Source organism: Crotalus tigris, unplaced genomic scaffold, assembly GCF_016545835.1.
Source record: "Crotalus tigris isolate CLP2741 ecotype Arizona unplaced genomic scaffold, ASM1654583v1 scf7180000018825.4774228, whole genome shotgun sequence".
NCBI classification, from domain to species: Eukaryota; Metazoa; Chordata; class Lepidosauria; order Squamata; family Viperidae; genus Crotalus; species Crotalus tigris.
Genome location: NW_024097215.1, coordinates 2373672 through 2388271, shown reverse-complemented (window position 1 = coordinate 2388271; position 14600 = coordinate 2373672). Strand labels below are relative to the sequence as shown.

Here is a 14600-nt window from a genome sequence, read left to right as displayed (position 1 = left end):
GGGTGTAGGACAGTGGTGGCGAACCTATGGCACAGGTGCCAGAGGCGGCACTCAGAGCCCTCTCTGTGGGCACACGTGCCGTTGCCCCAGTCTTGCCTCCACCATGATCCCCTCCTCCTCACCAGCAGCCTCCCTGGAGGAGAGTCGCCCCTGAGTGTGGCCCACACAGAGGAGCGCAGCCAAGGACATGGCAGCCAGGCAGCGTAGACAAGACTCTGCCTTCATGCCCCAACGTGCACAGTTGATGCTGCAGGGGGTGGGCAGAGGGCGTGGCCGCCATGGCGCTGCTGGGCTGCCTGGGCGATCTGCGGCAGGCCCTGGAGGCGGTGAGTGGCCCTGCAGGCAGACAGGGTGGGGTGCAGGGGGGGCGGGGCAGGTGGTGGACTGGGGGCGGGGCCAGTTTTTGGGCACTCGGTCTCTAAAAGGTTTGCCATCACTGGTGTAGGACGAGGGTGAAGTTTTGTCTCGGAGCTGGAGGGCTGGTTTCTGAACGTTTCCTTACCAGGCTAAGCAAACTCTGCTGAAGATGTTTTTACGTAGCCTGGTACGTTCAGAAACCAGCCCACCAGCTCGGAGAATGAACCCTTACCCTCACAGAGAACATGACCAGCATCCTGTCCTCCCCAGTTGCCTCCTGGGCCCACTACCTGTCTTATGGCAGAATCAGCCCTGGGGATGGTGACAGCAGGAACGGCATCTTCACCTCCAGGAACAAAATGTCTCAGGAACAGCCCTGCTGTCAAATTTCAAATCCCAGCTGGGCTCAGGAACAAACAGCCACTTAGAGCAGAGGCCCCCCCAACCTTTTGGGCACCAGGGATCAGTTCCATGGAGAGAGAGTTTTCCGTGGACAGGAGGGGGTCTGGTTTCATGTGCTGCCTGCATCCCGCAGATGGGGCTTTGCTTGTTTGCGTGGACCAATTTCTACCATGCCGTGGTCCACAGCTCGGGGTTGGGGACTCCTGACAGGACAATCCCATCCAACAGCAACAGTCAGAAGATGGAGGGATAAGACGATCACTAGAGATCTCATTTTACCACATCAACATAATAGTGTCTCTTCCTAAGTGATGCACATGAGAACCTCATAAATCCATTAAATCCAACCATTATGTAAAGGCATCAAAAGCTGCAAACAAACTCTACTTTCTGCCGGATTAGAAAAAAGGATCATCTTTGGGAGTGAACAGCTTCTGGAGAAATCCACCTGAGCTGTTGTGTTGGTAATAAGTGACTAGAATTGCAGACCACCAGCACTCCAAAAAAAAAAAAAAAAAAAAGCCCCAGCTACAAAACCGAGAGTTATGGCAAAGTAATCAAGGAGAATAAGATTGATTTTAGGACAAAGAAGAAAAGCTGTCATGTTCTAACAAAGTGTTTCTCAACCTTGACAATTTTAAGGCATGTGGACTTCAACTCCCAGAATTTAAGGTCCACATGCCTTAAAATTGTCAAGGTTGAGAAACACTGTATCTAACAAGAGGTTGTTGTTTCATAAAAGGAGCTCTAGTCTACTACCACATCAATGTATCTCCTGATCCAATCTTCTCAGCTTGGGATTCTTCAGAAGAATTGGACTCCAAAGCCCATCATTCCTTCAGCCAACCAGGCTAGTGTCTATGGAGATTCCCAGTCATCCAGGTCATGGTTGTCCCAAAGCTTTTCAAAAGGCAACTGGACTTTCTTGGTTTTTCCTTGAAGACGTTTCACTTCTTCTCCTAGAGCGGGGATCTTCAAACTTGGCCCTTTTATGACTTGTGGACTTCAACTCCCAGAATTCCACAGCCAGGCACACTGGTCATAAAAGTCATAAAAAGTCCACAAGTCATAAAAGGGACAAGTTTGAAGACCCCTGTCCTAGGAGCTTCTTCAGATCGTGGATGAGAAGCGAAATGTCCAAGGGAAAACCAAGAAAGTCCAGTTGCCTTTTGAAAAAGCACCTTTGGGGACAATGACAGGCAAGGTGAAGTCTAAGACCTTTAGAAGGTACAGGATGGAAAAGGTGGAGCCAGTGATCCAAGATGCTTCACATCTCTTGTTAGAGTTTGCTCTAACTGACTAACATGCAATTAACATGCAACTGACTAATCTGGGTAGCTCTGGCTGGCTGGGGGAGATTAGTGGGGCAGCATTCCCACCCTGACCAGCAGAAGGAAAACCCAAATGAAGCCAATCATGGAAACTGTAGCTCCACAGTTAGCCTTATGTCAGGGGTCTTCAAACGTGGCCCTTTTATGACTTGTGGACCAACTCCCAGAATTCCTCAGCCAAGCATGCTGGCTGAGGAATTCTGGGAGTTGAAATCCACAAGTCATAAAAGGGCCAAGTTTGAAGACCCCTGCCTTATGTCAACTCAGGGCTGCACACGGTCCTCACTCAGAGGTCTCTTCAAGAGGTTAACACACTTGAGTTTCGAAGAGGGAAAGAAAAAATAATTAAATGCACGGGGAGCAGTCCTGTTAATTGTCACTTCAATTCATTTTAATTTAATCACATGTTGTTTTTCCACTTGGTTCCATCCACTCTTTTCCCCAGTTCTTTTTTGGAATGATTTGGGAAGATCTATAGCCCACCATTTTTCCCCAGAAGCTTATAGTAGCTTACAAGAGGATCTTTCTTTTATTCTCAAAATGACCCTGTAAAGTAGGTTAGGTTGAAAAAGAGAGAGTGGCTCAAACCAGTGAGTTTCTATTGGTTGTTGGTGGAATTCAAACTGGGATTTCCCAGTTCAAGTTTAGCTTTACCTGCCACATCATAGCTCTTCCCCATCAAACACAAGTGCAATTCTCACCCAAGAAAAGAGAGCTTAATGATGATATAAATTTAATACTCATGCTGCCGGTGCAGAAATCCTGACACGGAACTAATACTGAATAAAAAGGACCAGCCCTTAACATACACTAATGTACGTAACAGTATATTACCCAACTGTACAAAGCAAGAACATTACAACTCTTAATAACCTGGGGATGTACAGATGTAGCAGTAATTCTACGGGGTTTTCTATTATACAAAGCCACAAAATAATTTTGAGTGGGGAAAAGAATTCCTAGTGGGCAAAGATTTTATTTGGGGAGGTGCATTTTATCTTAAGGATTGTTTTTTGTTCTCTCTTCTGCTTTAGATCTGGTTCTAGGAATCTTTCAGATCAAGTAAAAAATCTTGACAGATGCAGATAAGCATCGGGAGGAAAAAGAGAAGAGAAGCTGCATTATAAAGGAGATGTGAAAAGACAGATTTGGGTTGCATCCAGAGTCGTAATTCTTCCTCTTTCATTTTGCTGAAAAGCATGTGTGCTGGACAGAGGCTGATCTTGGAAAAACAGCCTGTCAGCTTTTAAAAACTTGTTATTTACGACCACAAGCCACAATTTGCAACACCACCTAAGCCAGCAAACGTTACATTGTGGGCCTTCCACAATGACACAACAGCCATCTGAATTCTACCAGAATCTAATGGGAAAGGGGGTGAAACAAAGCATTTAACACATGCTGAATCATATGTATTTTTTATTTCCCCCTTTCAAAGGAAGTCAAACAAACAAACAAACAAGTTGCAGGGGCAGAAAAAGTCCAAAGCTTCTGGTGTCCCTTGAAAAACTAAACGAAAGATTAACAATAGATCAAGTTGAGACACCTGCTGTTCTGCTTTTCCCATGTCATTATTCACAGAAAAAAAAAGCATGGCTTAGCCTGTTCCTATGGCTTTTACACCAGCAGCTGTTTTTTTTTTAAGACTGTCACAGTATATTATATAATATACATTTACACAGACACACTAACACATACAGACACACTCCTTCAGCACAGCAAAGAGGTCAGCCACCCCAAACCACTCTGGAATCCTTGAAATAAGTGGCCACAAACTTTGCCACCCCAGGAGAATTCACAGTATTGGGGTGGAGAAGTGGAGGCAGCAACTAATGGGGAAAAGAATGACTGGGTGGGGGGGGGTGTCTAGATGGATAAGTGATGTGAAGGGGGGGGGAAGCCTAAAAGCAGCTTTTCTCTCCCAGCTTTAAAGCCCAAGTCTATCCAATAGGCTGGACAGGAGGTAATGCAGATCCCTTTCCCCAAGACTCTAGTAAGATTTTGCTTATGTCTCTCGGAATCTCAAAATGTCTATTTAGTTAGTGCAAAGGAAAGCGAGAGAATTCTTCTCTTCTACAGATGGAGAATTCTTCTCTTCTACAGATGAAGGACCGTGGGAAGCCGCCTTGGAGGGAGAGCCATAAACAGGACTCTCACCCTCGGCTGCCCTTAATGTAGAGGAGACCCGCAGAAAGGGGGGGAAAGGGATGGTTGCCCCTCACTCTCTCTCTTTCCCCGCTCAATGGGCGCGCAGGCTGGTCGGGATCACCAGCTGCGAAGGAACCACAAGAAGGAGCCAAGGTGGGAAGCAGCCAGGAGGAGCAGCTGCTTCGGGACCCGGCTGCCCCAGTTAAAGGGGTCGGACGGCCCTCGGCCACGTGGGGGGAGAAATCGCTCCCAGCGCCTGGGCGAGGAACACCGCGACCCCCTTCACCCGCGACCCTGGTTTGGCTCGAGTCCAAGCGAGCGAGGCAGAGACCGGGACGGAATCCCGGGTCGTTTCGGCTCTCCGCGGCCACCTGGCCGGCCGGAAGAGCCTCTGAGCAGGTGCAGAGCGCCCGCCGTGAAGGAGCTTACAGCCAAGGGGGTCGACATGGGCCGGTTCCCCCCCTCCCCCGCCTCCCCACCCGTTGCGGAGCAAGCCCGCAGAATTTATTTTTTTTTAATTTTATTTATGAGACTTATATACCGCTTTAAGTGCAAGCACTCTCTAAGCGGTGTACACCAGTAAGCAATGTGTATGTGTATGTGTGTGTATGTATATATATATATATATATATATATATAGATAGATATATATATATATATATATTATATATATATATATATATATATATCTATATATATATATATTATATATATATATATATATATAATATATATATATATATTCACATTGCCCCCAACCATCTGGGTCCTCATTCTAAGGCGGCCCCACAATGGGCGAGCGGCGGACTCCCCGACCCCTCCCCAGCGTTACGCAATAGGCCCGGCTCCCGGGCGCTCCCCGAGCCAAGCCCCCCCCCCTCCCCGGCCAGGCTGGCTCGAAAGGCAAGCGGTTAACCCCTTCCTCCCCCTCCCCTCCTATCCTATCCTTTCCCCTCCCCCTCTTTGCCCCCTCGCTTCCCAGGGCAGCCCCCCCCCAGCAGCTCTCCTCTTTCCCCCCCCTCCCCACAATTGCCAGGCAGGGACAACCATCCCCGCTTCGCCCAGGGATCCGAGCAAGCCGGAGCAGCGGGGCTTCCACTGACCCCCCCCCGCCCGCCCGCCCGCTCCGGCGTGCAACAAGCAGCCGCGGCCACAGCAGCAGCAGCCACCGCCGCCCTCGGCAACGCCTGGCCGGGGCGTCCGGGGCGCAGCTAGGCGCGCAGCCCCCCCTCGCGGATCGGGCAGTCCCCTCCAGCCCCCGCCGCCACGTGCTCGCCCTGCCCGCCCGGGGGCCGCCACTGCAGCGAGGCAGCTGCGGCTCCGGCGCTCTCGGACGGAGGGCGCGGGAGAAGCCCCCCCCCCCGGAAAGGCGGCGCGGCTCTGGCGGAGGGAGCGATCGGGGGAGCCGCGCGGCTCCTGGCGGGTCCCTCCGGCCGCAGCTCCGCAACGTGCGTCATGGCTGCGCAGCGCCGGGCGGGATGCCCCCCGCGCCTTCGATCGGGGCGCGCGGGGCCTGGAGGGTCGCTCTGCGGGCGGGCCGGAGGGGGCTGCCGGCGGCCGGGCCCCGCGTCTCTCCTCCCCCCCTTCCCCTTCCCACCCCCGGCCGGTCTCGGGCAGGCTTTGCGTCGAGCCGGGCAAGGGGAGCCCCGACTTGCCCGCGCCCGGGCGGACCCCGCGGCCTCGGCTCCTTACTTGCCAATTTCCTCGTAAAGCTGATACTCGTCGGTGAAGCGGGTGCAGGTCACGGTCGTGGCCATCGCGGCTGCAGCTTCACTCCGCAATGAGCCGCCCGGGCTCCGCTCCGGCTGGCGGCGGCGGGGGGGGGGGCAGAAGGGGCGGGGAGGAGAGGAAGGGGCGAGGCAAGCGCCGAGCAACGGGGTCCGCGAAAGAGGCGCTCCTGGCTGCGGGCGGCGGAGCGCGGCCCCTGCAGAGCGAGGGAGCAGCGATGCCGGCACTGGGCAGAGCCCGCGAGAGCTGCCAGGGGAGGGGCGACCGGCCTCCCGCGGACTAGCAACCCCCCCGCCCCCGGCTCGGCTCGCTTGCGGGCGGGCGCGTTCTCCACTTCGACGGGGAGGAGAGGGGTCGCCTCGCCCACTCCTCTGCCAGGCGCGGCTGCCGCTTGCGCGGGGATCGGGCTCCCACCTGCGCCCCTTGGCTGCGTCCAGCTCCAGCAAGCCCCCCCCACACACACACACACTCTCCTCCGGGCAGGGCTGGCTGGTGACCCGGGCCTGAATTTGCACCAGACGTTCTGCTTCCCGCGGATGCGGGTCAGACGTGTGTTGGGGTCCCCAACTCCCTAGTCTGAATTCAGTCCAGGTGAACGCGAGTCCGCCCTACAACTTTCTCTCTCACCTGCAGCCCGGAGACTTCCGAGCCAGGCTGGCCTTGGATGAAATGACTCCTGTTGCAGGGATCGTTTTCCCCACCAAGGGACTTCTATTCCTGTCTCTTCTGCCCAGAGCTCCTTCTGTCATCCATGGATGGACACCTGGGCCCTGTGGCAGCTCCCTTTCTGCTACTGCAGGACACCCTCAGGCCCAACCCAACCCAGGCTGTTGACCTGCTGGCTTCTCCTTGCCTGCTTTGACATCCGCTTTCAGATGCTGAGGCCAGCACTTTGCTCCGGAGGCTTCAGGTGCTTGGTCAGCACCTTTGAAGGGAAGTTAGAGCTGCAAACTTAAGCCAGAGCTGGATTAGGGTGGTTTTCTTGCGGGGAAACCGAGGCCAGGTTGCTATGCTGAAGTGGTCCTCTGTGGCCATGATTCATTTCGCTTACAGGTAGTCCTCGATTTCCGACGCTCATTTAGTGACCATTCAAAGTTACAACGGCATGGAAACAGGTGTCTTATAACTATTTTTCACAGTTCCATCCTTTGTAGCACCGTAGCAGGATTCTCACTATGCCACGTATAGGGTTATAACTTTGACCATCCTTCCCATGATCCTTTAGGTCAGAGGTCCCCAACCTTTTGGGCACCAGGGACTGGTTCCATGGAGAAAGTTTTTTCCATGGATCGGAGAATGCATGGTTTGTGTGTTGCCTGCATCCCACAGATGGGGCTTTGCTTGTTTGTGTGGACCAGTTGTTGACATGCTGCAGCCCGGTACCGGTCCACAGACCGGGGTTTGGGGACCCCTGCTTTAGCCCCTTGCCTATTGAGACCCACCGCAAAATAGCTTTTGCTTGATTTGAAGGAAGTTGTTTGGGGCTGGATTTTCAAATGAGGTAGCCCAGATCCTTCATCTGCAATGCTGTCTGGTGGCCCAGTCTCTGCTTACCCTTTTGCATTACAAGCATTTGTTTCATGACCATTGGAAGTTAACAGTAGCACTGAAAAATGTGATTTATGATAAGTCCTTATGCCAAGGGTCCTCAAACTTGGCCAATTTAAGACTTGTGGACTTCAACTCCCAGTAGAGAGGCGCAAGGTTAGATTTCAGCAGCTCTTGAAGTGCTTCCCTGGAACAGCCAATCCACTGGCCATATTGAGACGTAAATGAAACATGGTTTATTAAGTCACTGGAATTGCATGGTACATGGAATCATACATTAACCACACCGGGCGGGTTCCCAAGGCACAGCCACACAAGCTAGCCGACTTTATTTTAGCCCCCAGTACTCAACCCAACAATTCCTTGAGGATTGACTCTGTTATGTCAAAGCACCTTCAGAATGAAGAAAATGACTTGTAGACAGGAAATCTTCAAGGTCTATGGAAGTACAAAAGTACAAAAATATTTTAGAAAAACAGAGTGTAAGGAGACTTGAAACCCTTCAAGAAGGAATTGTAAAACTTCATGGCAACAGGAGACATTTTGGCGACAGGCAGGATATGGATCAGGAAGGAAAGGATTGCCATAAATTTCATTTCTACTACTACTACTACTAATACTAATAATAATACTAATACTAATAATAATAATAGAATAGGAAATAGAATAGAATAGAATAGAATAGAATAGGGAATAGAATAGAATAGAAATAGAATAGAATAGGGAATAGAATAGAATAGAATAGAATAGAATAGAATAGAATAGAATAGAATAGAATAGAATAGAATAGAATAGAATAGAATAGGAGCTGGAAGGGACCTTGGAGGTCTTCTAGTCCAGCCCCTTGCTCAAGCAGAAGAACCTATGCCATCTCAGAATGTCTAGTCTCTTCTTAAAAATCTCCAGTGATTTCTGGAGGGGTTCAAGGTTCAAGGCAAGTGAGGATAAGTGACACATGCTCATTCATTCCACATTTTATAAGTAAAGGTCATCTTGTACCACAAGCCAGAAAGAAGCAATTTTTACACAGCCAACAACCCTACTTAATTCCCACCCCTTTTTTAACTGTGACACCCTTACCTTAGGGCTTACATTTGCATGTGTTTTACCTTCAGATGAAGTGAACCAAACAGTCAGCTTTCACCAGTCATGGCAAGAGTTACAGGTTCCCTTCTACTGATCCTTAAAACCTTGGTTCACCTAACTTGCTAACTGTCTCGGTCATCCAGGTCAATACTGAAGAAGCTTCTTGGATGAGAGGTGAAACGTCTTCAAGCAAAAACAAAAGTCCAGTTGCCTTTTGAAAAAGCACCTTTGGGATAACTTGGTAACACAAAGCACGTTATCAAACCCAACCAGACCACATCGTGGTTCAGCATGTGGGTGAGCCAGACCTAGAAATTAGTTAACAGAGCTGAGATCTACTCTGTCACCAAGCAAAGGGCAGGTTTTTCAGATTCTATGACGTTCCCTGTCCTTGAGAAGGAGCTCGTTTCTTAAGAGTGATTTGCATAAGAGGCTCTGAAACAAACCAAGAAAATAAATCAGCATGTGGCAGAGATTATTGGTACAACCATAAATAAGACCCCAGATTTTTCCCATGGGCTTCTGCAGCAAGATCAGGAACTTGTCCAGTCAAGGAACGTTAGCCTTATGCTACGGAAGGTGCCAAATGCAATCTGCAACAGACCAGTTATCAGATGATGGAAGCCTTCCCCACTGACAGCTGCTGGACAGCTGCTGCTGATAAGGAGTCAATATTAGCCGAGCTGAAATAATAGTTTGATCCTTCTAAAGCAGTTTCTTAAGTTCCTTTAGTACTGTACAACCTGGACCACAAACAAACGGTTGAAAGGTGTTGACAGAGCCAACAGCTCTGGACAATTCATTCATACAACAAAATCAATATGCCCTTCAAATAAGCCAAAGAGCCAGGATGGAAAAGTAGCCAGCGGATCAGTGTTGCTGCTTTGTTTTGCTTTCTAAGACGGTCACTTGGAGTCCAAGCTGGGTCTCAGTCGGCTAAGGAAAGGACACTGTCCTTTACCTGCCCATCCCACATTGCTGCAGTTATTTCATGAGGAGGCCACGAGGCAAAGGCCTTGCACAAGAGGCAGAAGCACGGGTCCTCACTTCTGCTAAGCATTTTATGTTGATGCTCAAAGATGACATGCCATATAAAGCAGGGAGATAGGGAATTGCGAGTTGGACCGCCCTACTGCTCAAACAGAGCACTCTGCAGGAAAGTGGAGTCAATTCTCTTTGAATCCTTCCTGCCCAGCAAAAACCAGGAGGGAAGAATGAATTCCTGAGTTTTAGGTTCCTTCAGAGCAGATGATGGCACCCACTGAGCCCGTGCAAACCAAGTTCCCCAGCATCTTTGCCTGCCCATATCTGCCTGTTGCCATGGGCACCGTGGGCGTATGTGGGGGCTGCATGTTGCTAACAGATATTTTTATTCTAACCATAAAGGAATTATCATCATGTAAGGCTCTGGGAAGCAGCAGTACAGTTGGGTGTAAGCTAGCTAGGGTGGCAAAGCACAGGCTGAATGTGAGAAATGATCCATCCCATTTTGTTTGGTGGGGGAGAAAACCTGTGGGAACAATTCCCCCCCCCTTTTTTTCAAATGACACCCTCCCTTACCTGTCCACCCCATCTGCTTTCCAAAGCAAACTGAAGGCTTCCACCTTGCCTAGGTTTTGATATTTAGAAGGACCGTCCCCTTGAATTCAAGGTCCAACTCACATAGGATGCCCAGTGGTTTGGTTTGGGCAAACTCAAGATTACTTTTTCAAATCATGTTTAAGGGTAGCATACAATAGAAACCCTGCCAGTTTATTTATTTATTAAACATGGTTAAATCATACCTTACTATAATCTGTCACTCAAACCAGATCTTTTTCTCTCCCAGTATATACAGAAGTTTTTTAGAATCCCGCATTAGAGATTAGTTCATTCTCCCAATGTCCAACAAAATTAACCCTAGTATTAAAAGCATAATTTTCCCTCCTGTATAGGTTGGGACGCAAACAAGCTTGTTGGGATAGTCTTAGAGCAAGGCTTTCTAAAAAGTTGGGTCAAGACTGGTCTCTTTGAATCACTTTCCTCATCTCTCTGTATTTCTTTTGACACAAAACAGATGTGTTTGCTTATTTTCTCACTTGTCCTTTCTTAATGTTTCTAACACTTCTTCTGAGCTGAGAGGTGAACCAAGAGCCTGGCTCACATGTTGCTTTAAAGCAAAATGTATTTTCAAGGTTTTTAATGTAGTGTTTTTAATCCTGAGCTGTTCAGTCGTTAGTGAGTGGGCGGCCTTAGAAATTGAAATTATACTTTGCAAACCAGGACTTACAGATTTGTAAGTTGGGTAAGCCCTGTCAGTTTTATTTCCTCAGTAAACTATGGTCAAATGAACTGTGGCTTATGGGTTATGAAGATCGAATCTAAATATTTACAAAATTATAAGACGCTTTAGTTAGAAGTATTGTTGAAGCTGTTTAAAGTTAATTTAAGTTATTATCAGCACTTTTGACTGTAGAGAGGTAGCAGTAAAACTAATTACTCTGCAAAGTACATGCGACATTAATACATTACCCAGAGAATTTGATGTAATGATGGGAATGTTATTCACAAAAGGCAAGCAATTCCCTCCCTCCCAATATTTTGAAACCTTCCAATATTGTGTTTTGCTGTTCTGTGTTCTGTGTTCTGCAATTGTTTGTTTATGCTATTATTTTTGCATTTTGATGGACAGGTCTTGGTTAAAAACAATCACAATTTTTATCAACAACTGTGAAAAAATAATTACCAGTATCTTAAAAACAGCTCCTCTAATAGAGCTGTTGAAATATTTAATTGGATTATGAAAGTCCATCATCAAAGCTGGTGAGGGAGAAAAGTAAATAGCAATTGTTTGATGTACTACATCTTTATAAATGATATAAGGCTTGTAAAATTTTAGCTTTGTCATAAATGCTTATTGAAGAGCTCAGTTGTTTACATATCTTATACAGCCAAATCGTGGCAGGATTGGATCCCGCAGATTAGGAACAAAGCAGAATTTCCCAATTATAATTCAATGTCTCCAATTATTAAAGAATGAAGGTGCACAAAACAAGTTCTCTTAAACTGTACCCACTTGCCATCATCCAAATAGACAACACCAAGTTCAGCAGAAAAATGCTTGATAAAATATTAAATAATTTTATCTTCTGATTTTGAATAAATGAAGAACTCTGTATAGCTTGTGCTTGAAAACAGATGCAGTTCAATCATAGTTCATCTTTCAATATCATGGAGCGTTCTATTCAAGTGTTCTCTTTGAACATGAGTCAAGTAAATTTCACGTTGGCCTATCAGTGTATTTCTACAGTGGTACAATGAGAAACTAGGCGAGAGAGAAGAGAGAGAGAGAAAAAAAAGGGGGGGGAGAAAGAATAAAAGAAAGGATCTTTTGAATTAAGTTTCTGACACGTGATTCCTTGCAAAAAGAAACAAAACCTTTTTATTGCAAGCAGATAGATCAGTGATGGCGAACCTTTAAGAGACTGAGTGCCCAAACTGTAATCCAAAACCCACTTATGCATCATCGCGTGCCGGGTGGGTGTGGCACATTGGGTGGGTGTGGCCAGTTGGGTGGGCATGGCTGCAGTGGTAACAGCAGACTGGGTGGGACTAAAAAGTTCAATCAATCAGTTCTAACTTTGCAAGATCTTTTTTTTCCCCCGCGGGAAGTTGAAATTGACTGATTGATTGAACCTTTTTTTTTTTTGCACACAGCGGTGGAGGCCTAAAGCGAAAAGGTTTTATAAAACCCAGCTGAAGGCCTAGGACTAGGGCGACGGTGCATGTGCCCACAGAGAGGGCTCTGAGTGCCGCCTCTGTCACCCGGGCCATAGGTTCGCCACCACTGAGATAGATGAAGAGCACATGCTACTAACTGGATGCCTGAAGCACCATAACCCTTTTCCTAAGTCTTGGAGGGCCATAGCAGCCCCCCAGTTCTCAGAAGGGCCTATCAAAATGTGCCCTCAACAACAGCTAGAAACATCACCCATTTTCCATGGAAGAAGGAGAAGTAAAAACAAAAGAGAGAAAAACCAGAAATAAGCTTCTTCCAAGCGTACAAAATGTGTGGCAGTTTTGCACTGTGTGCTTGTTAAGTGCTTAACAACCCTTCTTCCATTTTCAGTGAGAGAGCAGGACTGAATTTATCAAAGGCTACCATGGAGAACTAGAGGGCTGGAGAAAGCTGGAAAGAGTGACCCTGTGAAGGCTTGGTCTGGATGTCCCTTTGTTGACTTGATGAGAAGAGAAAGCAAGCCTGTCCATTTAAAACACAGAATGGAGCAGAATAAAGCAGAGATATTTCTTCTAGAACAGTGTTTCTCAACCTTGACAATTTTAAGGCATGTGGACTTCAACTCCCAGAATTCCACAGCCAGCAATGCTGGCTGTGGAATTCTGGGAGTTGAAGTCCACATGCCTTAAAACTGTCAAGGTTGAGAAACACTGTTCTAGAAACTAAATATCCTGGAGGCTATCTTCGCCTAGCTAGGCTAGAGTTCAGTGCAATCTCAAATCAACTGAGTGCCCAGTGACCTGGCTCTATACAATACTGTAGTCGGGTTGAAGATTAGATATATTAAAAATAAAATCACATTTCTTCAAAGATTCCACTTTTGGTGCATAGCTTCGATTCTTGCCGCTTCCCCACCCTACTTCTGATTCAATAATGGTGCATTATTTGGGCAGAAGATATTCTGTGGGACGTGTTATCTCCTTGCCAGAATACTTGCAGGACTAAAATCAAGTTGATATCACCGCTGAGTTTTTTTTTCCTGTCTTTATTTTGCCAAAATGTACTGCTACAAATCTATATGGTGACAAGCTATTCTTGGAAAAGGGTTGATAATTGACGTTCTGCGAACAGCCATTATACAGACTCACCAAAATGATCAACCCAGCTAACTCCTGTTTTTTTTTTTTTTTTTTAGCTGGAAATTTAACCAAACTGCTGGATCACTTTGTTTAGTGAACTGAACCCAGGGGCTTTTATTTCTAGAAGAAGAAGGATGAATTTCTCCTACAGAGATCCGCCCCCCTTTTTGAATTATCCTACTTCAGACTTGTTAAGAGAGTCACCCTCAAACACACTAGAACCAGAAGTTCTGCATTTCTACAGAAACTCAAACTCAGAAATGCCCACAAACGTTATTTCTAAGACTGGGGGCCTTGTTCAACAATGAAATGTGTGGGTGGACAGGGGACAAAATACTAATCAGTAGCAGGTCTTGTGAAGTTCTTCAGAATAATGTGCTCCTAGGAACCACCCACAGCACTTTAGACAAACCTCAAAGCCACTCCGTGGTTGATTTTAGGTGCTTTAGAAATAATAAATTATGTAAAATAGAGAAGTACTTACTGGCAGTTGAGCCCTCAACTCTTTACTCTTTTCCTTTAAGGGGAAAAAAAAATAGGCACTAGAATAACAAATGTACTGTTAGTTGTACTGTATTAGAGACTGATGGCTTAAAGCAGGGGTAGCCAACCTTGGCTCTTTTATGACTCATGGACTTCAACTCCCAGAATTCCTGAGCCAGCATAGCTGGCTCAGGAATTCTGGGAGTTGAAGTCCACGAGTCATAAAAGAGCCAAGGTTGACTACCCCTGGCTTAAAGGAAGCCGGCCTAACACTAGGTGCTGTTTGGGACATAGGTATTCATCTGTGCATCCAGGAAAACCCACAAGGGCCATGGAACATAATGGATGGAATACATGAGTAAGGACGTACCCCATTAGCCAGAGAAGGGCTATAATGCTAAAAGCTCATTTCTTGCAGGAGAAAACATCCAGAATGCAAGATTGCCCAGGCCTACTTTCTACAACCAACATACCACTGTCCTTTCCTCAGAAACTGGATTGTAGAGGAGCGGCCATTACTGAACAAAATGCATTATCTCTGAAGCAAGGGCAGGCCCACATCAAAGGAGCCTTCGCCTTGCACATGTGGGACTGGGATTCCAGCCCTGCCCATCACATCACAGCTGAACGTCTGCCTGCTTCAATCGTTGCTTTTATGGC

At 47.3% G+C, this 14600-nt stretch overlaps 1 protein-coding gene across 14 annotated transcripts in view; it reads right to left on the bottom strand.

Annotated features, from left to right (window-relative positions):
• CAMK2B (calcium/calmodulin dependent protein kinase II beta) overlaps positions 1 to 6070 on the bottom strand; it is a 174908-nt gene extending 168838 nt beyond the window's left edge. For 6 of the 14 annotated variants that reach the window (XM_039356421.1, XM_039356424.1, XM_039356418.1 and 3 more), the window contains exon 1: positions 5931 to 6070. In XM_039356421.1, coding sequence (XP_039212355.1) covers positions 5931 to 5995 — 65 coding nt within the window. In that variant the 5' untranslated portion in view covers positions 5996 to 6070. The remainder of the gene's footprint in view (positions 1 to 5930) is intronic. The other 8 variants (XM_039356419.1, XM_039356422.1, XM_039356426.1 and 5 more) reach the window with 3 other exon arrangements.
• Between the last annotated feature and the right edge of the window lie 8530 nt (positions 6071 to 14600).